The 23,383-nt window shown below is 40.4% G+C and overlaps 1 protein-coding gene across 3 annotated transcripts in view; it reads left to right on the top strand.

The window, feature by feature from the left end:
* Positions 1 to 23,383, top strand: part of LOC126484184 (ATP-dependent RNA helicase DHX30-like) — a 317,910-nt gene that overhangs the window by 161,744 nt on the left and 132,783 nt on the right. For all 3 annotated transcript variants that reach the window (XM_050107597.1, XM_050107596.1, XM_050107598.1), the window contains one exon: positions 8,614 to 8,818. In XM_050107597.1, coding sequence (XP_049963554.1) covers positions 8,614 to 8,818 — 205 coding nt within the window. The remainder of the gene's footprint in view (positions 1 to 8,613; positions 8,819 to 23,383) is intronic.

Genomic DNA, 23,383 nt, shown 5'->3' with positions numbered 1-23,383 from the left:
CTAGTAAGTATAAAATGCATTGACGGGCTTTGACTCTCCAGCCAGTGGCATCTGATGATGGGCCTGATGATCTGGTATGGTAAAACACTGAGCCCCCCAAAAACCAAGTAAAACAGTTATGGAAATTAGGTAACAGTACTGGTTCTAATACTACCTTTTGGCAATCAACCATTGTCCAGTAATCATCACCACTAGGCTTAGGTTCCAGAAAAATAGGTGAAGCATACAGAGGCACTGACAGCCTAATCACACCATCCACCAGAAACTGACTGATAATTTTACATAACTCTTTCATTTTGGGAGGAGACAATTGATAACGGGCTTGGTGAACAGAGATTTGATCAGTGAGCTAAGTTTTTACTCAGTTGTATCTCCGTCTCCTAATTTGTCAGCACATCGTGAAGTCCCAAAGTTCTTTCAGCGGTTGGTGAGATTCAGTTTCACACAGAGGGACAAAATTAAAACGGGCAATTTTCTCTTTGACATTATTCACATTTGAATATAATTATGAGTACACAGCAAATACCTTTTTGTTAGGCTGAAAGTGAAAAAGGAACTTCTGCTTCTGTAACCTAGAATACATACTGCTTTCTTTAAAAAATTGATACCAAGTAATCCATCTGTCGACAGATTCTTGATAACAGTAAATTTTGTCAGCCACAACAGCCCTTGAATCCTCAAATTAACAGAGTTCCCTCAACACAACCAACAACTCACTGTTTACTGTAAGACATTGCTTCATTACTTTTTGTAAAGGAGGAGGTTTAAAATTCTGAAGATGATAATTGTGCGAAGAGAAGTTGCTACTCGAGTCTAGTTAAGTACATACTAGCCCTTGATTTTATGTGGTACAGACAAACTTGAGTTGAAACAGCATTTACCCCGTTACAGCTTGCAGTACCCCATAGCACTTCTTACCGTGAGGTGCCACCCAATGGTATCCACTCGATTGTACCCTCTCTTGGGGTACTGGTCAGTCCTGCACTAAAATATCTGATCGATTGCATCGAACATATGTTCTGCTATTAAATGTCACCTGTTTGGGTTTTTTATAAGGAAGTATGTTTTTAGCTGCAAAGGATTCCAACCTACATTAACAAATGCTGCATCTTTCATTGCCAAAAAGAGTATTTTCTATACTTTCGACTAATTTATCTAACTCAGCAAAAGTATCTGGTTCATTAGCGAATGGAATGTGTGTCCAATCTCCTGGATGCATGCATTCTAGAGTGTTGTTTACTGCCTCCAGTTTGATAACGCTAAGGCAAAGAGCCGACATGGCTGGCTGGCCAACTCATTTTTAATTCTACTTGACAAATTTTCCTCTAGCAAGTTCCTACAGAAACCGACCATTGACTTGCTTTATCCATGGCCTCAGCCATAATTCTGCTCAGTTTGAGACAGGTTACGTCCAGAGGCCAACTCGTCAAACTGGCATCAAGCTGTAACTGTAAATAGTATTGCACATCTCTTTAGTAAGAGGGACTGGTTTAGATCGGTATTTAAGATACTTAATTCCTGAATGCAGTTACACAAATAATACAAAAGTGCCTAAATCCCATAAATATGCAACTGCAAAGGCATACTGCCTTGCAGTAACTCTGTATTCGTCTGCACACCAGATAGCAAACTATAGCACACAGTGTTGGCATCACCTAACTCACCAGCAGTGCCAGCCACGATGTTGAGGTGGTGGTTGATGTTGAGGCACCGCTCCTATGCACCACAGAAGTGTTGGCTTAAGTTGACTATACTGCTTTCTTTGGGTGGACCACTTATCCCAAGCTCATAATGGAGCTGGTTTATAGTCGGGTAGGATATACCTAGCACAGTTCTCTGGTCCATGGCCAATTCCACCCTTGCAATCACCTGAAATCACACAAAACAAGCAGTACACCTTGCCAAGAGACTACTTTTTTCCTACCAGAACACTAGATCAGAAGTCCACCACTCTATCAGAAACCACCTACGCTTCCAGTGAGATGGTAAGGAGCTAGAATACAGGAGTGGTAAGGTGCTCAGCATAAATAAAATAATCCTTTTAACATTTTTACAGAGGTTGAATTTAACATCAACAAAGAGGAGCAATCCTTATTTGCCGCAGAAGCCAAGTTTAATGCAAAAAATCACAAACTGTTAATCTCATGGGAACACTCCAAATAAAAAAATTAAATTACAGTTTCTGCAGTAGTGTAGACAATTCCTTTCTTTTTTTAAATCAAAACCAAACAAACTTGTGATGCATCTTCTTATATTCTTAGCTAAACGTATTTTCATCAAAAATGATATGAACTTGCTGCAGTTTTAAACTCTATGAAATGTGAACAGTTCATATGGGTCGTGTAATGTTGATACTTATCTTGTCTTCTGCTTGTTGTCCTGGAATTCTCTCCAAGAACTGGATTTGGCTCTAACGTTTATTCATCGTGGTATGTGGATTAAGTAACAGATATCCCTTTATACTTTTCATTGCATTTTTATCATTCAGAGTGACACAGGTGGTCCATCACTAAATTTCTGATCGGCTGTGAAAATACTCTTTATCAGTTTGCCATTCTTTTATCAGTTGCAACACAGAATTTCTTTCTTTCCTTAATTACACGAAGAAACAATTGAGCACAGCTTGCCTACCATATTTTTGATATACAAGATGTATCAAAAAGAATCATCCGATTTGGTACATCTATATTTATGAAACTAATAAACATATGCACTCCTGGAAATCGAAAAAAGAACACATTGACACCGGTGTGTCAGACCCACCATACTTGCTCCGGACACTGCGAGAGGGCTGTACAAGCAATGATCACACGCACGGCACAGCGGACACACCAGGAACCGCGGTGTTGGCCGTCGAATGGCGCTAGCTGCGCAGCATTTGTGCACCGCCGCCGTCAGTGTCAGCCAGTTTGCCGTGGCATACGGAGCTCCATCGCAGTCTTTAACACTGGTAGCATGCCGCGACAGCGTGGACGTGAACCGTATGTGCAGTTGACGGACTTTGAGCGAGGGCGTATAGTGGGCATGCGGGAGGCCGGGTGGACGTACCGCCGAATTTGCTCAACACATGGGGCGTGAGGTCTCCACAGTACATCGATGTTGTCGCCAGTGGTCGGCGGAAGGTGCACGTGCCCGTCGACCTGGGACCGGACCGCAGCGACGCACGGATGCACGCCAAGACCGTAGGATCCTACGCAGTGCCGTAGGGGACCGCGCCGCCACTTCCCAGCAAATTAGGGACACTGTTGCTCCTGGGGTATCGGCGAGGACCATTCGCAACCGTCTCCATGAAGCTGGGCTACGGTCACGCACACCGTTAGGCTATCTTCCGCTCACGCCCCAACATCGTGCAGCCCGCCTCCAGTGGTGTCGCGACAGGCGTGAATGGAGGGACGAATGGAGACGTGTCGTCTTCAGTGATGAGAGTCGCTTCTGCCTTGGTGCCAATGATGGTCGTATGCGTGTTTGGCGTCGTGCAGGTGAGCGCCACAATCAGGACTGCATACGACCGAGGCACACAGGGCCAACACCCGGCATCATGGTGTGGGGAGTGATCTCCTACACTGGCCGTACGCCACTGGTGATCGTCGAGGGGACATTGAATAGTGCACGGTACATCCAAACAGTCATCGAACCCATCGTTCTACCATTCCTAGACCGGCAAGGGAACTTGCTGTTCCAACAGGACAATGCACGTCCGCATGTATCCCGTGCCACCCAACGTGCTCTAGAAGGTGTAAGTCAACTACCCTGGCCAGCAAGATCTCCGGATCTGTCCCCCATTGAGCATGTTTGGGACTGGATGAAGCGTCGTCTCACGCGGTCTGCACGTCCAGCACGAACGCTGGTCCAACTGATGCGCCAGGTGGAAATGGCATGGCAAGCCGTTCCACAGGACTACATCCAGCATCTCTACGATCGTCTCCATGGGAGAATAGCAGCCTGCATTGCTGCGAAAGGTGGATATACACTGTACTAGTGCCGACATTGTGCATGTTCTGTTGCCTGTGTCTATGTGCCTGTGGGTCTGTCAGTGTGATCATGTGATGTATCTGACCCCAGGAACGTGTCCTGGGACAATGAATTCATGGTGTTCTTATTTCAATTTCCAGGAGTGTACTATGAATTTTGTTTTTTGATGAATGGGAAACAGTTTTTTCTCATACCTTTTCATAGGTATTCAATATGCCACCTCAAGATACATGGCATATGTCAATGCAGTATCCAAATTGTTCCCACACTGCAGTGAGCATGTCTTGAGTTACTGCTTCCACAGCTGCTGATGTGTTATGTCTCAGTTCATACATTGTTGCTGGTAACAGAGGTAAGGCTGAATCATTTGGTCCAGTGGGACCAGTCCATTGTTCAGTAATTCTTTGATTTAAAAATTCCTGCACTTCCATATGCCAGTGTGGTGGTGCCCCATCCTGTTGGTAAATGAAGTCATTCGAATCAGTCTCCAACTGTGGGAAAAGACAGTTCTCAAGGATATTGAGATATTTGCTTTCTGTAACAGTGTTCTCAGCATAGAAAAATGGACCATATGCCTTTTCCCATGAAACTGCACAAAACACATGAAATTTTGGAGAGTCCCTCTTGTGTTGTACAATTTCATGTGGTTGTTCTGTACCCCACATTCTGACATTACAATGGTTCACCTTTCTGTTTAAATGGAATGTTGTCTTGTCAGTAAACACTAAGCATGGAAGAAAACTGTCATCCTCTATCTTGTCAAGAATGAAATTACAGAACTCTAAACATTGTTGTTCATCACCTTCATGAAGAGCTTGCATTAGCCGAGTTTTGTATGGTATTATGGGTGAACATTGGCACCAACACATGCCAGAAGGACATTTGGGGCATGTTGAACTGTTGAGCTGCACATAGAATGGATTTCTGCAGAGTCCTTGTGAAACTGTGGAGGATCTGTTAGACATTCATGTCATACGCACAGGGACGGCCCAGCGATTTGCCTTTACATAAACAACCTATTTCTCAGAATTGTTCATACCATCATCTAATGCTCTGTGCTGTAAGAGGATCCACACTATACCTAGTGAACACGCTGAACAGTTATTACTGACCCACACTATGCAAAACATGGAACACAAAATGCTTTCTGTTATCCTGACACCATTTTTACCAGAATTGAAGTGGGCGCACACAGCTGCTGACTAATGGGATGCATGTAAAACTTGAGAGTTTGCTCTTTCCAACAGTACATTGTTCATGCACATATCTCAAATAACATAATAGCTATTATTTATTTATATCAGATGATTCTTTTTGATACATCATGCATGTTTGCTCAGAGCTTTTTATCAGAAATAAGTCATTTTGTCTTTTACACAAAAAGTATTTTTTGATGATTTGTTTGCATGTATTTGATTTTGTTGTTTTGCGAAGTCTCATAATTGTTTCGAAAGTTAGTGAATTTAGTTATGTATGGAAGTCATGCAGATTTAATAATAGCAGTACATGTATTAATCCTAAATTTGTTTCATACATTTTGACTGGCAAACAAAAATAAGAAGTCTGGTATAATGCAATTTCATTGTATGCTAGTTAGTGAAAATTTGAGATGTTCCTACCAATTGAGAGTTTGATAGGTTTGATGTGTTTTTGTTTCATAACCATATATACATTTTATATCATTCACAAGGTAGAGATTGCTGGAACTGATGTTGCAGTTACCTTGTTAATATGAATCTGGGCAATCACTTGCCCTTAAAGAACCAGTAGCTATGGTGTCAATGAATACAATATATGCCTTAAATTGGTCTGTTATGTATCAAACTGTTTGAACTCTCTAAGCATTACAAAATTGCCCCAGAGGCATTTATTGCTTCTAACAACCATTTCGGCTACTTGTAAAAGAAAATTACATTATCCTCAGAGGTTTTTTTTTTTTTTTTTTTCTTGTTGGTTTACAGTTTTATGTAACTGGCGGCTTGCTAATTGCAGTTCAAGCAGAGTCAGGACACTTTATGAGAGCTATCACCCAACTTAATATCTGACATACTTCCCCCCCTCCCCCCTTTTTTTAATCCGATCATTGTAGTTGATTCTCTGGAAGTTGGGGTCCTTCTATTCAGTGCCTCAGAAATCCTGTGTGTAGCCCATTGAAAGGCTTGACTACTTCACATTCTGCAGCTGTTATTGGAACGTGGGTGTACAGAGTGACTCGTTAACTAGAGGCATATGACATATGCCTCAAAGGATCAACATGACGTTCAAGATTACAACATATTTTATTTGTTACATAACCATCTTGTCTTTTGTTTTCTTTCTTCATGAGTGTGATTGCTCCTTGACAGTCAAGCCACAAGCAAGCCGCGACACCAAAGCGTAAAAGGCCTCAGCCACGGCAGGTAAAGCAGTTTGTTGTCACACCTTGCAGTACTCTTGGATTCCACACCTCACATTTAATTTCAGCAGATAAGAAAAGAAACACCTGCCCACAGAAAGTATTCCGCGACGTACTCCCTGCTTAATATTTTTCTGTCACGATCATCTTTCCTTCTAAGATATTAGGAGTGTGAAATGTTGTTTGCCTAAACAGCATGTAACACTTCACATCTCCCCTTCCCCGTGATCTCCCCTCCCTACCTCTCCTACTCCTCCCACTCCTTTCCTCGTCACCCTACCTCCTGTGCCCAACGCACCGCCTCCCCCCCCCCCTCCCCCCCCCCCCCCCCATTATATTGAGCAAAACACTACATTAAATATGCAGAAAATTTGTACTTGATACATCATGAAATGAAATGTTTGTTTTCATAAATTTTGTAGTTAATTTTCTGTATTAGTTAGTTGGTGGTTAGAGGTCGGTGGTCATTACTCATGTTGTCGTCATTGTCATTGTGACGGGTTGACACAATGAATTGGGTTCTGAACAGGTGACAAATGACATGACTATTGCACATGTAAAATTTAAGAATAGAACAGCTAAATGAGCACTTGTTTGTCGTTATACAACTTCCTCTTTTCTGTGACCATTTGTCAGAATGTAGGTATGTTTATGTACATTGACAAAACCAGTCTAACGCTTATAATGGAATAAACTGTCATTGCTAATAAAACTTGAAACACTTTTCAGTAGAATTTTTTTTTTTTTAAGCATTGTTCGTTCAGTAGAAACTTTCTCGTATCACTGTTCAAAGACACAGTTTACAAACACTTACAGGGACTTTCAGATTAACTTGAAGAGTCTAATTGTCTCAATCTATTATCACCAGACACCCTACCCTTCTTGCTGCTTGCTGTGGACTAGGCATTGACTGGAATGTAACCTGGCATAGAACTTCTCTTGTGTCTGTGTGTTGGCCTATTTCAAGACAGGCCACTGATGGTGAAGCAGAGAACTTCTGTGGCCGTCTGATTGGTGTAGCCATCTATGCTCCAATGGCAAGGAGCATCTTTATGGTGTCAGTAACAGGTGCCAGCAATATGCCTAATGACTATATCACAGTTATCATGATGGCAGTATTTCTTTCCATTCTTAAACAGAGAATCCTACTAATGCAGAACTATTCTCCTATCATACTTCGTTTGTATGTTGTATGTCATAATAAATGTCCACTATGTTGAGATTTCTTGCCACTAAAAATCTTATTGCAGTCTGGAGTTCACATTTCATGGGATTTTTAACTGCAGTTTGCATTTTGAGTGGTTACTGTGGGTGAACAAGAAGCAATTGGACATTCCTGTCAGTAAAGCTCAAGAGCGCTGACCGACTGCACGAGTCGTCATAGTGTCTGTTCAATTATTGCTTCCTCTCAACTTCACACACTACATGAAAATAGAGCTTACTTTCCAGATAGTCCTCATGTATAGATCAGTCTGAATTTGAAATATAATTTTGTCTGTCATATTTTCAGTGTCTTCTGCAAAAACCTTACACGTCATGACTGCACCAGTTGGATAAAAGCCTTGCATTAGTTGTATCAAGATGTCAGCATTGTTCCTTCTTTTTCATTTTTATATCCTGACAACTAATATCTGTATTAATTTACAAGAAAATATCTACATAAGAATTATTGGTAAATCTAGGATGGAATATAACAATATTAGAGAAGGAAAATTGCTGTTCACTTTATAGAGATGATCATGAGTCGTGATAGGCACAACAAAAAGATTCACACAATTATAGCTTTCGGCATTAAGGCCTTTGTCAGCAATAGACATGCAAACACAAATGCAAACGCAACTTGCACACACGTCTGCAGTCTCGGATAACTGAAACCACACTAAACACACAACTTTCAGTTATCTGAGACTGCAGACGTGTGTACAAGTTGCATTTGTGTGTGCGTGTGCGCGTGCTCGTGTGTATTGCTGACAAAGGCCTTATTGGCTGTAAGCTATAATTGTGTGAATTCTTTTGTTGTGCCTATCGCGACTCAGCATCTCCACTGTATGGTGAGATGCAACTTTCCTTCTCTGATATTGTAAGAATTATGGGTGTATTGTATGTGCAGCTTCATTAGTTGCCACCACACGTAGCTATTCATACTCTGACAAAAACTCACATGTGCTGCCATTTAAATGTTATTATACCAGCACAGATTTGTTGTAACCACGAAAATGTATGCTGACTGGCTTAATGGTTTTCAGGTTAAGCAGTGACAGTGGAACATCCAGCATAGGCAACAGATGGATATCAAAAGTAAATGTGAAACAGAGACGTGGTAGAGCTGGTCGCCTCCAGCCAGGCGAGAGCTTTCATCTCTTTGATAAAAAGCACTTTGAATCTATGGATGACTATCCCCTTCCAGAAGTACTGAGAGTTCCACTGGAAAAAACTATTTTATATTGTAAGGTATGTGTTGTCTCATTATAAATAAAATCTGTTTATGTGAAGCTAGTCCATGAAATACTGATGTATTGTCATCCAGTCATTTTTGTTAATAGGATTGTCAAGCGGAAGTCAATTCGTATTTTATTTTTTCTGTCTTTATATAATAATGAAGTTAGACTATGGTTCTATGAATGAGGTAACGAAAGATAATCACACATTTTAAATATTAAACATTTAGTCACCTTATAAGAATTGTACAAAAGAGTATTCATAAAGTTTTAATTATCAACTTGAAGAAAGGGAAAAAACACCTAACTAAGTCTTTGCTTAGAAAAACCTACAGAAAATGGTACAGCCCATCTCAGTTTTATCGATGACCTTCACTATTTTCTGTCTGCTCATCTAGTGACATGCTACACTACGATGACATGAGAGTTCCCACATCTGGCCATCCTGATTTAGATTTCCGCGATTTCCCTAAATTGTTTCAGGCAAATGCCAGGATGGTTCCTTTGTAAGGGCATGGCCGACTTCCTTCCCTTACCCAAGGGACCAATGACCGTGCATTTTGGAATTTTGAAGATTATTATCAGTGAAACAAAGGGCAATGTAAAGTGAAACAGCATCTGGCATAAAGCCTCCATCACATGACAACAGTTGTGTCTTTGTGTCCCCCGTCTTAACTCATACCATTTTTTTTAAGGCAGCCAAAGCATAACAGGCACTGAAGAAAGAAAACTTAAGAAAACTGGAGGACAGATCTTCTATATCTGACAAAGACCACTCCAAAATGGAGCTCAACACACACATGAAATTACCAATACGGATTACTATGGATAAGTTGGAATGAAAAGTACTTCTAACATCTACATCATACTCCACAAGCCACCTAACTGCTGGTAGTGGAGGGTACTTCTGGTATTGTTGACTAATGCCTCCTTTCCTGTTCCTCTTGTGAATGGCATGTAGGAAGAATGATTGTTGGTAAGCCTCTATATTAGCTCTGATTTCCCAGATTTTCTCATTGTGGTTATTTCGCGAAATGGGTGTGGGAGGAAGTAATATGCCATCCGACTCTTCCTCTGAAAGTGTGTCCTGAAATTTCAGTAGTATACTTCTGTGTTGCACAACACTGTCTCCCACTGGAATTCATTGAGCATCATTTTAAAGCTCTTGCTGAGGCTAAACAATAGTGTGACGAAGTGTGCCACTCTTCGTTGGATATTCTCTATTTCTTTTATCAGTCCTATCTGGTAAGAATCCCATGGTGATGAATGGTACTCAAGAATCAATCAGCTGTGTGCTTATATGACACTTCCTTCATGGATGAGTCAATTCCCTTATGATTTTTCATCAGTTTGTCTGGCACCTGCTTTTCCGACTATTTGTTTTATGTGCTCATTCCACTTCAGGTCACCCTGGATAGTTACTCCTAGATATTTTATGGTGGAGATTGTTTCCAGCACTTTGTCATCAGTAATGTAGTTCTACAGTAGTAGATTTCTTTTCCTGTGTATGTGCAATGCTTTATGCTTATTGAACTTCAGGGTCAGCTGCCAGAGCCTGCACCATTCATCAATCCCGTGCACATCATTCTACAAATTGATGTTGTCTTCTAGTGTTGCTACTTTCCTATAGACAACTGTCATAAAGACCTTTCAACACTTTCTATTGGAATGGTCAAATCACACTGTTGCAGTACTCCAGAAATTACCTTTACATCTGTCAGTTCTGTTCCAGTAAGGGCAACATGTCGAGTTCTATCTGCAATCGCAAATCTGGTCCAATACTTGATCAATGTGTAATTTTTTTTCACTAACTAGCAGTGTGGGATAGTGTTGGATGGCTTCCTGAAATCAAGGAACATGACATCAACCTAAGTGTTGTAGTCTACAGTGCTGTGGAGCTCATGAAGGAACAGAGGGAGCAGAGATTTACAAGATCTCTTTTCATGAAATGCATGTTGATTTTTGCAGAAGAGATCTTTCTTCTCCAAAAAATCATAATTTGTGAGCACAAAATATAATCTGTAATTCTACAGCAGTTAGACACCAACCACATAGGTCTGTAATTATGTGCATCTGTCCTACAACCCCTTTTGAAAACTGGAATGACCAGTTGGTAGGTACCCTTTGTTGCTCCCAAATTACAGTAAACTGTTGCTAGAAAGGAAGCTAGTTCTTTTGCATCATCTTTGGAGAATCGTATAGGTATCTCATCTGGTCTTAATTTCTACTACTAAGTGATTCTAGTTGCTTTTCCGCAATTTATTATCTGAGTACATGCCACTCATATGATGGATCATGTTAGGATCTTCTGCAGTGAAACAATTTCAGATGACTGAGTTCAGTGTTTTGGCCTTCTATGTGTTATCTTTTGTTTTGGTACCAATATGATCACTGAGTGAATGAAAAGAGGATTTTGAGCAGATTACTGATTTTAGATAAGACCAGAACCTGTTAGGGATTTTTCTCAGAGCGATTGATAAAATTTTCTTTCAAAGTCCTTGAACACTTCTCTCACTCTCCTTACACTCGTTTTTGTTTCATTCAGCTTTTGTTTATCAGCTAGAATTTGACTCTTCTTTAATCTGTGATTAAGCTCTCTTTGTTTATGTAGCAGTTTTCTAACATGACTGTTCAGCCACAGTGGGTCTCCTCCATACCCTAAGACCTTGATCAGAACATACTTGTCTAAGGCATATTGAATATTTTTCGTTTTTGCTTCACATCTCCATCATTCTCACTGAATACTTGATGCTGACTACTCAGGTACTCTGCAGTTTGTATCCTATCAGTTTTGCTAAGCGAAAATTTCATACCTTGTAAAACCTGTAGTCTTAGCTACTATCATTGTCTTATGATTACGGAAATGTATCTCTACATTAACTGACTCGATAAGTTCAGATTTGTTTGTTGCTAGGAGATCTAAGATGTTCCCTTGTCACGTTGGTTCTCTAGCTGTCTGCTTGAAGTAATTTTCAGGCAAAACATTCGGAATAATGTCACAAGAATCCCTGTCTCTGGTGCCAGTTTTGATACAATGACTCTCCCAATTTATACGTAGCAAGTTGAAGTCCACTACCCCCCCTCCCCCACTTCCAGTGACAACAATATGATCAGGATAATTATTAACTATATACTGCAAGTTCTCTCTCGAGCACCCTAGCATTAAAGCTCCTGATGCAGGCGGTCTATAACAGCATTGGATTACCATTTGTTTTTACTGATCTTTGATGCTTAACTTTACTCAGATTAATTCACATTCAGAATTCATGATAACCTTTTTAGATGTTATTGAGTTCTGTTCTGCAATAAATACGTCATTACCATTCACGACTAAACTATGATAAATATTCCGATGTGAACTTAGGTTCTGGTTTCAACTGAATTTCTGTTAATGCTGTCTGGATATTGTAACGTTTAATAAGTGATCCTAATTCTGGGACCTTCCTTTGGATGCTCCTGCACTTAAGTAGTATCATATTAACCTTTTCTGTATACTGTCTGTGAGAATGTGCATTCTTTGAGCCTTGGATGACCTCTGAATCCAAATGGCAGGTGTCATTCAAGCCGACATGTGCTGCTATTTGCAGCTGGTTGCACCCAGTGTGCTCGGTAGCCTCGGCCAGTGCCTACTCCATGTCACAGATGAGATCCCCCCCCAGCAAACCTACTAAGTCCACACCACTGACATTTTTTCCCACCCTGTATGCTATTTCCCTGCATTACATGCCTAACATTGGATGACTAGCATACCTGCACTTGTTCAGATGGGGCAGGAAGATTGGCTGCTGGCCCACAGGAGAGGCAGCCCACACTGACTCAAAAGTATTATCAACACTGAGTAGCACCTCGTATCTGCTGCTGAGGTGTAAGCAGCCAGCCATGTGTCCCATTTCCTCTTTCACCTTCCACCCAGTGACACATGAATCCACCAATGTTTGAAACTTGCTCTTGTGTGAGCATGGACCTGTCTGACATTTTGTTTTGGGAGAGTGCCACAACCAGGTCACAAAGGGATTCCAAAGGTTTCATAGGTCTCATCACCAGCACCCTGATGTCACCGCAGCTTTGAGCAGTAGCCAGCAAGATCCGGCAGCTCTTAAAACAGAAATAAATTTCTCTACTAAAAATGGATGTAGCAACAGTAACTTCTTGCAAATGCACTGACCTAATCTATACATTGTGTACTTACATGTGATTTAAACATTGTCACGTGACATGGCACTTCTGTCAGTGGAAACATTAGACAAGGAAGCCACCTCACCAAAGGATATGCACTAAGATTTATGCAAAAACAAAAACTTAGAGTAATTTGGTAAACACTAGACTATGCAGTAAAATGCACAGGTACAGTTTACTTCTTTGCACAAATATGTGGGAAAAAATTGAAACTAAACTAAATTACTGTGTATCAACTAACTGCTACTGCTATATGTGGGTGCTCAACTCCTGTAGTTCAATTCTTTTATCTTGGCGGCTCACGCATGCCCACCCAGACGCGGGAGATTGCTGCGTTACCAGTTGCACATGACGCACGCGCCAAGAGAAGCAGCACCATAGTATAGTATAGTTCACAAACTTACGTTTAGGCATGAGTGCACAGTTCATGAAGTAAAGCCACCACGGCCGCATTAACCCTTTCACTGCTATCAACACGTGCTCCCCGCATTCCGCGCTGTGCGCGATTTCGTCATCATTGCACTGCTCGCCTGTGTAGACACATGGTGTTCCGACTGCTTTGACACACTTATCATTCGATTTCACAAAAACTATTTGGCTCAAAAATTTGATTTTTACGTATCTTCTTGATTGATACTTTCCCCGCATAAATGACTTAATTTTGTTTCGATGTTCAACGCAGTTATTGTGCAGCATTAAATGTAGTAAACCATTGCACGAAATTTTGAAGAGTTTGCAGAGGTAGAAGTCCATAGCGTATACTTTCCGTATGGTCGATTTTAGTTGCCACAATGTTGAGAATGAAATGTGGACAAGATACCTAAATTTCATATAAAATTTACTGTATAACAATATCTCATTTAATTTAAGTACCAGATAGGTGTCGTATCTAATATTGAGAAATATTCCATCTTTCGCGACTGTAACAAAAGTTTTATTTACACCGGGCGCATTTGGCTTTATTTTAAAGCACTTCGATCAATCAAAAGGAAGTAGACAAAATACATTAAACAAAACTATGGACTTACAAAAACATTAGGACTTGAATATACTGTCTATCAGTGAAGTGCTCTGAGCTATGTCGAATGTAATTTTTGTGTGTGGCACATACAGACAGCATTTATTTGCTAAAACACTGATCAGCCAACACAAACGTTTAATATTGTGTTACCGCAGCACAAAATTTAAGTATCTTGTGCACATTTCATTCTCAACATTGTGGCAACTAAAATCGACCATACGAAAAGTATACACTATGGACTTTTACCTCTGCAAACTCTTCAAAATTTTGTGCTATTCATATTTTTGGGCCAAATAGTTTATGTGAAATTGAATGAGAAGTGTGTCAAAGCAGTCGGAACACCATGTGTGTGCACGGGCGAGCAGTGCAGTGATGAAAAAATGACGCACAGTGCAGAATGCGGGGAGCACGTCTCTGTAGCAGCGAAAGGGTTAATGAAGAAATAAAGCACTAGAAATTTCAAAAAATTACATTCAAATGAATAAAACTCATGAAGTAAGACACTTCAGTATTGTTTTTATGTAAAGAAAATATTAAGCACCGCAATAGGTTTGAACTCAGGATCTTTCGCTTAGCAGCCCAACATCTTTACCATAACACTAACGCAGCACATCAGCCAGTGAAACTCTTTGAGGACTCTTAAGACGTCACACAAAATACCAATAAACACTGTTGGTATGACTATGAATTACTCACGCTTCGTCGAAGTACAATAGGAAATAAACAATTACCGCTGTTCATTATTGCGGAAAAGCGGTTCGTGAGATTCATACTAACACCTTTCCTTGCTATCGCCTGAATTAGGAGGCTTATTGCTTGTTTGGTTTAATTAATTAATAGAATATGAAGCAATTGGTATAAAGAATGCTTTTTCCAAACTTTCTAAAAAAAGTCTGCTATCAAGACATTGCTTTTGTTCTATTACTTTATTTATGACTGAATGTTTCTAAAACTGAAGACACTCGTCCATGCTCTGCACTGCAGTCGAGATCTGGCAACATCGTTCTCTGTTCATTGGCTGACTGTGTTTTGTGACGTCAGATGCGCAGAACGAACCTAAACTCGGCCGCCGTCATAAATGATGCGCACTATAGTGCCTGCCGCTTTCATCTGCTGCTTCAACAAGTTTGACAGCTTGCGCAGCTTATTAGGTCTCACCTCAAAGATGCACATAGACAAGCGTCAGTATTAAAATATCTCTAATTATTCTGTGGAATATGAATGTATTCAGGATTCATACTGGAGAACTGGAATTCCTTGTACAGAAAATACCTTAATGTTTTGTGTCTACAGGAGACACTCTTTAACCTTCTGTCGGGCGCGGTGTTGAGATTGGGCGCGGGGTATCAAATTGATCACACGGTTTATTCACATGATCATTTATTAAATTCTGTTCACAAAACGTCTTATAAGTGCCAAATATATTTACAGAACGGCAAAGATGACATACGAGCACAACTGCAGTAGAAATATTCATCATTCAGATTTCTTATCGTCAATGTTGGGCTTTAGTAACAAATGATAAAAACGTCGCTTTTTCATTTGCTTCTTTAATATATTTTACTAATAAAACACATTACAAATGACAATAATCTTTACAGAAAGGCTATTATGACACTGGAGCAGAACAACAATGATATTACAACTCATTCATTTGTTTCATCGTCACTTTTTGACTGTGGTAACAAATGTGGAATTTTTCCGCATTCAGAGCAAAAAGGTTCAATGTGTATCAAACAGATAGGTTTCTGACACATTTTGCAACAATATTTTGTCAGTTTTTTTTTTTTCTGTGCAGGGATTACATCTTTTCCTCTTGATCCCAGTCCCTTGTTCTTCGTTTCTGCTTGTGTCTTCTGCTTCTTCTTCACACGTTGGCCTATATTGTTGTATCCACAGTTGAAGATCTCTGTGAATTCCTGAGGTGTCCAAGCATCTACGAACCAAGTGAGGTAGAACTAGCGCATGTGAGAATTGCCTCAGGAATCCTTTTCTTCGGACAAAATTCTCGTTGTTGCCATAGTAAATTACTTGTGAATTGATTCCACTCATATTGATGATTGCATAAAATATGACCATGGGCCAACAGCACACATTTCTTGCTAGATTATATGAAGCGGTCAACTTATCTGTAGTGTCGACTCCACCTTTGGTGCTATTGTAAAATGTTACAATGGATGGCTTCTGTTTATCTCCAGAGTCAGCATCTACTGAATTATCTTCAAGCAAACTTGATGCCAAGATAACACACTTCCCATTTTTAGGAACTTGGAAACTAGAGTACAGCCGTTCTTGAAGCGAAAAAGTGAACTATGGACAGCCCTGCCTTTACTGGTAGCAAACTCCAGAGGAATCTCACGCTTGTTTTTCTTCATCGTCCCAGCAAAAGAAAGATTTTTTCTTCTTAGCTCTTCTATCAAACCAATACTAGTAAACCAATTGTCTGCTGTCACATTTCGACCTGACTGATAAATTGGTTCACATAGTCGCAGAACAACCTCTGAAGGTTTATTCCTAACGTGGTACAATGCTTCTGGCTGCAGTCCAGCATATATTTCCAGATTATAGAGATAAAATACTTGGGAATTCACAAGAGCATATATCTTAATTCCATATTTGTCTGGTTTGCTAGGTATGTATTGGCGAAAACTGCACCTTCCACGGAATCCTTCAAGTTTCTCATCTACTGTAACGTTTCCTCTGAGGGTGTAGGATTTCTGGCAATTCTGTACAAACAGAGAAAATATTTCCCGAATCGCTGTTATCTAGTCCACTTTTCTCCTTTCATCGCGAGTCACATGATTGTCAAATCTAAGACACCGCATGATGAATTTGAAATGTTTTATGTTCATAACGAGACGAAATTTTTCAATTCCATCCCCATCACTTCCCCACATATCTTCTAAGCTTTGTCTGTTACTTTTGTTAACACCAGCCAAAAACAGAAGACCAATCAACGAAAGCTTTTAAAATGTCGTCATCTATGAGGCAATTCCAACATTACAAAGGCGTTCTCAATGCTTTCGCCACACCTATAGGACCAGGTAACTTTTGAATAATATTGTGGGCCCTGAAACGTACTCTCTGCGATGGTGGAACTTTATTCCATTTTGTCTCTCTGTCCCTTCCAGTGTAATAATGCTGGCTTTCTTCAAGTACTTCCTCGTCGTTTTCACTGTCGTTTTCCTCTGTTTCTGAATCTTCCTGCTGAACTTCAACAGCGTCATCACAATCTGTGTCTACTTCATCTTCAAAATCCTCTTGAACTTCATCATTATCCTCTTCGAACAACATTTTTTTGTATTTCTGCAACATGATTTGGGTCAAGGAGGTTGTACGTCTTACTTTAGCCTGCCATGATCAAGTGTCTCACACCTAAAATGATAAAATTCCTATAAAATTCTTAACTGACGATTAAATGGTCCAAAAAGAAAATAAGTGCATTACACATTGTATAATAACATTGTACTACTTACTATGTTGATAACCAAAGAAATGAATTGTTGAAATGCAACACGAACGGGTGCAGTGTATCAAACTGATCAATCGGCACATATATCGACAACAGAGCAGTCGTATCGACACTGAAGCACACAACAATGGCAAGCGTTCGGAAAAGGCTAGCTGCTAGCGAGTAAGCGTCAGTGCTGCCACTCGTTGACAAATAACTTTGAGGTGTATCAATTTGAACAGCCGCGCCTGACCGAAGGTTAAAGATATTGATGTATATGAAGGGTTTATGATCTGAATAACTGGGTAACCTTGATAATGATGGAGCTTAAGTATGGATGGCTGTTTATGATGATAACATTCATTTCTTACCTGCCCTTCTTACCACCAGGTTACAAGCAATTTGCAGCAGCATGGCTGTTTAATGTTGTTACGATGCTGCAACAGATTCTCTCTTTCATCTCAATAAACTCCACACATTTTGCTGCCTGATCTAGAGTGAAACCTAAAGTGCCTCAGCCAAGAAAAACTTTGAAAGACTATGACTGCATTGATTGGTTCCCTAGAGTACATTGGATTTTCGTTGAAATAACAGCGTGTTCATTCCACTTCTGGAATTAAGTTTTCTACTACTTGAAATAAGTGCTTTAAAGAATAAATGTTTATTTCCAGATACAAAGCGGACTGCTTCCAAATCTGTACTACTTCTTCTCCCGCTCCTCCTCCTCCTCCTCCTCCTCCTCCTCCTCCTCCTCCTCCTCCTCCTCAGTGATCACAGGCCGTGTAGACCACGCGCTGCATCAACTATCTGCTTCCACCGCCTTCTATTTCTCGCAGTCTCTCTCACCCTGCAGAAATTTCTAATGCTGCGATATCCTTCTCTGTGTCATCTTTCCACCTTGTATGAGGTCGGGCCAATGGTTTTGTTGCCTAGAGAGTTCCTTCAAATGTTTTTTTGGTGATTCTGTTGTTTTCCATTCTACCCACATGTCCAGCCCATTGCAATCTCCTACTTTTTAATTTCTGGTTGATAATGGGTTGCTTCATTAGCTGATAAATTTCATTGTTCTTTCAAATTCTCCATAAGCCATTCTCCAACACAGGTCTCCAGATTTTTCTCATTACCTTTCTTTTGAAAACGTTCAGCTTTTCCTTTCATTCTTTGTAAGTGTCCAGCTTTCTGAACTGTACAGTACTATGGGGCAGATGAAAGTGTTGTATATCTTCATCTTTGTGGTGACTGACAAAGCTTTACTTTTGAGTGGGTTGCTGTGTGAGTACAGACATCTTGATGCTGAGGCTATTATTTCGTTTATATCCATTATTATGATATTTTTTACTGTTTTCAAGGTATTTAAACTGAAGAACTTCTCTGAATTTAGAATGTTTGTCAATTTCATAGTAAGGATTTGGGTTTATGAGTCGACCTATTTCCATTTATTCTGTTTTCTCTTGGTTATCAAAACCCCATTCTGCTGGCACTGCCTGAGAGATCTGTACATGTCTTTCAGTTCCACTCAGCAACACTACATCATTTGCATGAGCCAGGAGTTTTACTTCACTCTATTGCAACTAAACGTCTCTTGTGCACTGTTCAGGTTGTACTGTTCAAAATTCTATTGTACTTGCACATTCAGCAGTCATACTAATGGTCAGTAGTTATATCGAAATCAGTACCTGTCACTAAATACCAATATAGTTAGGGTATAAACATTCTAAATTTCACTTAACGGTCAGTATATTGTTATACTCACAACAAAATATTATATGGTTCATTGTTCAAATTCTAAATGACTTCCATGTAAAATACCGTGCAGAGCATGTAGTTGGAAAGGTGTGTTCTGTTTCATCAAAATACCTTTACAGAAAAGTCATCCACACATCCATACGTACATACATATATACATACATTAATCCTTGTTCCGAGGATTTACCTATGTAGCGTAGACTGTGCATGGTGCATAGAGCACGGCAACTCAGCCTGTGGGTTGCGCGAGGTGTGTTTACAGTCTGCAGCCACTTCCAACCGCCTCGACCTCCAGTCGTACAATATTTCCCAGCATCTTTAAAGCGAAGTTTGAATCACAATAGCAACATGCTTTACTTCATTATACACATCTTTTCCAGAGCGTTCAAATGACGGTAAAAAAAGTATAGCGTCCCATTTAAAAACATGTACTTGCCTCATTATCTCGGTCAATATAAACATTGTGATTATTGTGAATTTTAAAATTTTCCTGGTTGACAGTTCAAACAAATTTTGGGCTTGCAGTCGGTCGTCGTTCAATACTTCGCACGATATTTCAACTGGGCACCTGCCAGTCATCTTCAGGTGAGCCGTCGCAGGCTGGCGAAAACGTTCTCCGTTCCGCAATATATAGCGTACTGTAACTATTGTGCGCATGCATCGAAAACTTGATAGCTGAACCACACTGCCCGCCGGCAGCATCCTCGCTGGTGGAATAGCAGAACTCAGTAGCCCTCTGCGTTGCTGTTTGCCACGGCCGTCGACGCACTCTGTCGTCTTCGATTTGAGCAAATCATGGAGATGATGGGATTCCATGCACTGTCCAGCTGGTAGCCGTTGTCACGGTTTAACAGATTTTCCGCCAGTCTTATTTCTATGGATTCTTTAATAATGGAGTCCCAGAAAGATGTTGCTGTGGACAAAATCATTGTTTTCTGATACTCCATTGAATGTCCAGTAGAAATACAATGTTCAACGATAGTGGACTTGCTTGGCTGCAAAAGGCAGGTGTAACGTTGATGTTCAGCGCAGCATTCTTTCACGGTGCCTGTGGTTTGACCTATGTAAGCCATACAACATTGGCACGGTATCTTGTAAATTCCGGCCTTTCGTAGTAACAGATTGTCCTTAACTGATCCCACAAGGTCCGCAATCTTCGATGGTGGGCGGAAAACCACTTTTACCTGAAATTTTCGGAGGATTCTTGCTATTTTAAACAAAGGGAAGAAAAGCTAAAGATTGTTCCGGCATGTTCTCCTCTTTATTCACTTCCTGCTTCTTAGTTTTAACTGTTAGTGCCCTGTTAATCTGCCGGATGGAATACCCACTTTCGCTAAATACTGTCTTTAGATGGGAGAGTTCTTAAGCTAAGCTACCTAGATCTGAGACAGTATGAGCTGTATGAACAAGTGTTTTAAGCAAACTCTTGGTATGCGATGGGTGATGGCAACTCGATGCTTGCAGGTACAAATCAGTATGAGTGGGTTTCTGGTAAACTGAATGCCCTAGAGAACCATCATTCTTCCTTCGAACTAGGACATCCAAGAAAGGCAAACAACCATCTTTCTCTATTTCCATGGTGAACCAGATGTTGCTATTAATGGAGTTGAGGTGATGTAGAAACTTCATTAATTTATCTTCTCCATGAGGCCACACTATCAAAGTGTCATCCACATACTACCAAAAAACTGTTGGTTTCAGGGCAGCTGACTCAAGTGCTCTCTCTTCAAAATCCAACATAAAAAGGTTGGCCACCAAAGGAGACAGGGGGCTACCCATGGCGACATCGTCAGTCTGTTCAAAATATTCTTGATTAAACATAAAATAAGTTGAGGAAAGAGCGTGCCTGAACAAAGCAGTGATATAAACAGGAAACATGTTACCAATCAGTGTCAAAGAATCCGCAAGAGGAACTTTTTACAAAAGTGAGACCACATCAAAACTTACTACAGGGTCTACACTGCTAAGACGAAGAGTCCCCAGTCTATTGATAAAATCAGCTGAGTTTCGTATGTGATGTGAGCACTTGCCTACGAAAGCAAGTAAGGAAGCGAGATGTTTAGCTAAATCATATGTAGAAGCTCCAGTGTTGCTCACTATTGGACGCAGAGGAAGACCCTCTTTATGAATCTTTGGAAGGCCATACAGTCTTGGAGGTACACAACCATGTGGTCTTAACCTCTTGATGGTCTCTTGCGGTAAGGAGGAGGAATTTAATAGTGCTGAAGTTTTCCGTTGCACACGTCCTGTGGGATCGTAATCAATCCTCCTATAGGTAGAGTCACTTAGCAGACCATACATCTTATCTTTATACACACCACGAGGTAACAAAACAGTTGCATTACCTTTGTCAGCTATCCATACCACTACGTCAGGGTCCTCTCTCAGATTTCGTAATGCAGCCCTTTCTGCAGAGGTTAAATTACTGCGTTGAGTAGGAGCCTTCAACAGAGCACGGCAAGTTTCCCTTGTTATTTCGTCTGCAGCATCCAAAGGAAGATGTCGTACAGCTTCTTCAACACCACTCAAAATACTTATTAATGGCGGTGCTGTAGGTGTAGGTGCAAAATGAGTCCCTTGCTTAATACAGACAGCGTCGCGTCATCGAAATTCTTCTCCGTGAGATTGACAACGGATCGTCGTGCCATTATCCCTTCTGGCGACGGCTTCTGTGGCAACAGGCGATCAAATTTTGATATCTGCCGACAGTTAGCATCCTTGTGGATCCACTCGAACTTGGCCGAAGTCACTCCATCAACCCAGTCCCATGATACAGGAGGAAGATACCTTGCAACCTTCAGATGCAACTGGTAAAGTTCTGCTGAAATAGCATCTAACCTTCGTCTTGTATAGCAAATCCTCTCTTTGACAATAGCATGACTAGCCTTGACACTGATTGGTAACATGTTTCCTGTTGATATCACTGCTTTGTTCGGGCACACTCTTTCCTCAACTTATTTTCTTCAACTTATTTTCCAAAACCAGCTGAACTTCAAAGACCTCTTCTTATGAACTGGTGTAAAAATATTGCTTCTCCACTGTAATTATTGGCTGTTTTTGCACTTTTGCTTTCACTTACTCCACATACAGCTTTCCACTATTACACAAGCATTATTTCACATGCTCATACATTCTTAATCACTCACAGATTCAAGATTAGTTCTTCATATACATATCCCATTCACTCCACACACATTCTAATAATATGCAGACTGTAATTTGTTTTTAAATGTGTTTTTAATTTTTGTAGGACATTTTTATATTTCCAAGATTATAAGATACTGAAATTTATTTGGTGAACTTGCCTTTCTATATAATATCATTGTGTAAATGTTCGTTAACATTGGGTCATAGAAATGGATAAAAATGGAATCACAGACAGGTGTACGATTTATCATCTCTCTACAAGCTTGAATATTGCAGCATGACAGATCACGCATTTTACTGAGTGTCAGTCATCGCCCTTCTGCATACAGAACATGCACAGACACAAGACAGCCTTCAAGATTGAATTACTTATTACCACGCCATGAGTTGCAATTAGATTATGTCCCACCACACAATTCTATACTCTTACAAGGAACCCCATGAGTGCGAGATCACAAGTTCAATTTCAAGCAAGGCTCATTTGAAAGTGTTGTGTTAACAATTATGACAGGAAAAATATTTGTTGCTAATGGCTCATCCTGTGTGGCAGAAGGGTGACAAAAAATGAATGTCTGGGAAGTGCAAAGAACAACCTCCAATGGGATGCACGTGATACGCTTCACAAAATGGATATCATCGACATTTCTCGAATGTTGAAAACAAACCATTAATTTGCACATGATCACTGAATGAAAAATGGCATGTCACAGTGATCACAAACGTTCGTATGATCAAGATTGAAGGCAGACTCTTTGGGAGTTACAAACCATGCAGGACATTCATCTAGGTATCCACTCTTAACAGAATGCATATAGAATCATATTGGTGTAATGCGATGATAACTGAAGGAATGTGATAGCATGCAGCCAAATGTGAAACAGTCTGTTGTTGAGCTTATCATGAAACTGGCTATCCCTTAAGGTGTAGCTGCAGATAGTGCAATAATCTGTTTTACAGGCACAGAAAAAAAAATCCTGAGGTCAAAATTGTCTAGTGATTCCAGATGGTATGAACTGCAATGTCACACACTTCTCTGG

Source organism: Schistocerca serialis, chromosome 6, assembly GCF_023864345.2.
Source record: "Schistocerca serialis cubense isolate TAMUIC-IGC-003099 chromosome 6, iqSchSeri2.2, whole genome shotgun sequence".
NCBI lineage: Eukaryota > Metazoa > Arthropoda > Insecta > Orthoptera > Acrididae > Schistocerca > Schistocerca serialis.
The sequence above is the reverse complement of the archived record's forward strand: the minus strand, read 5'-3'. Positions and strand labels throughout refer to the sequence as shown.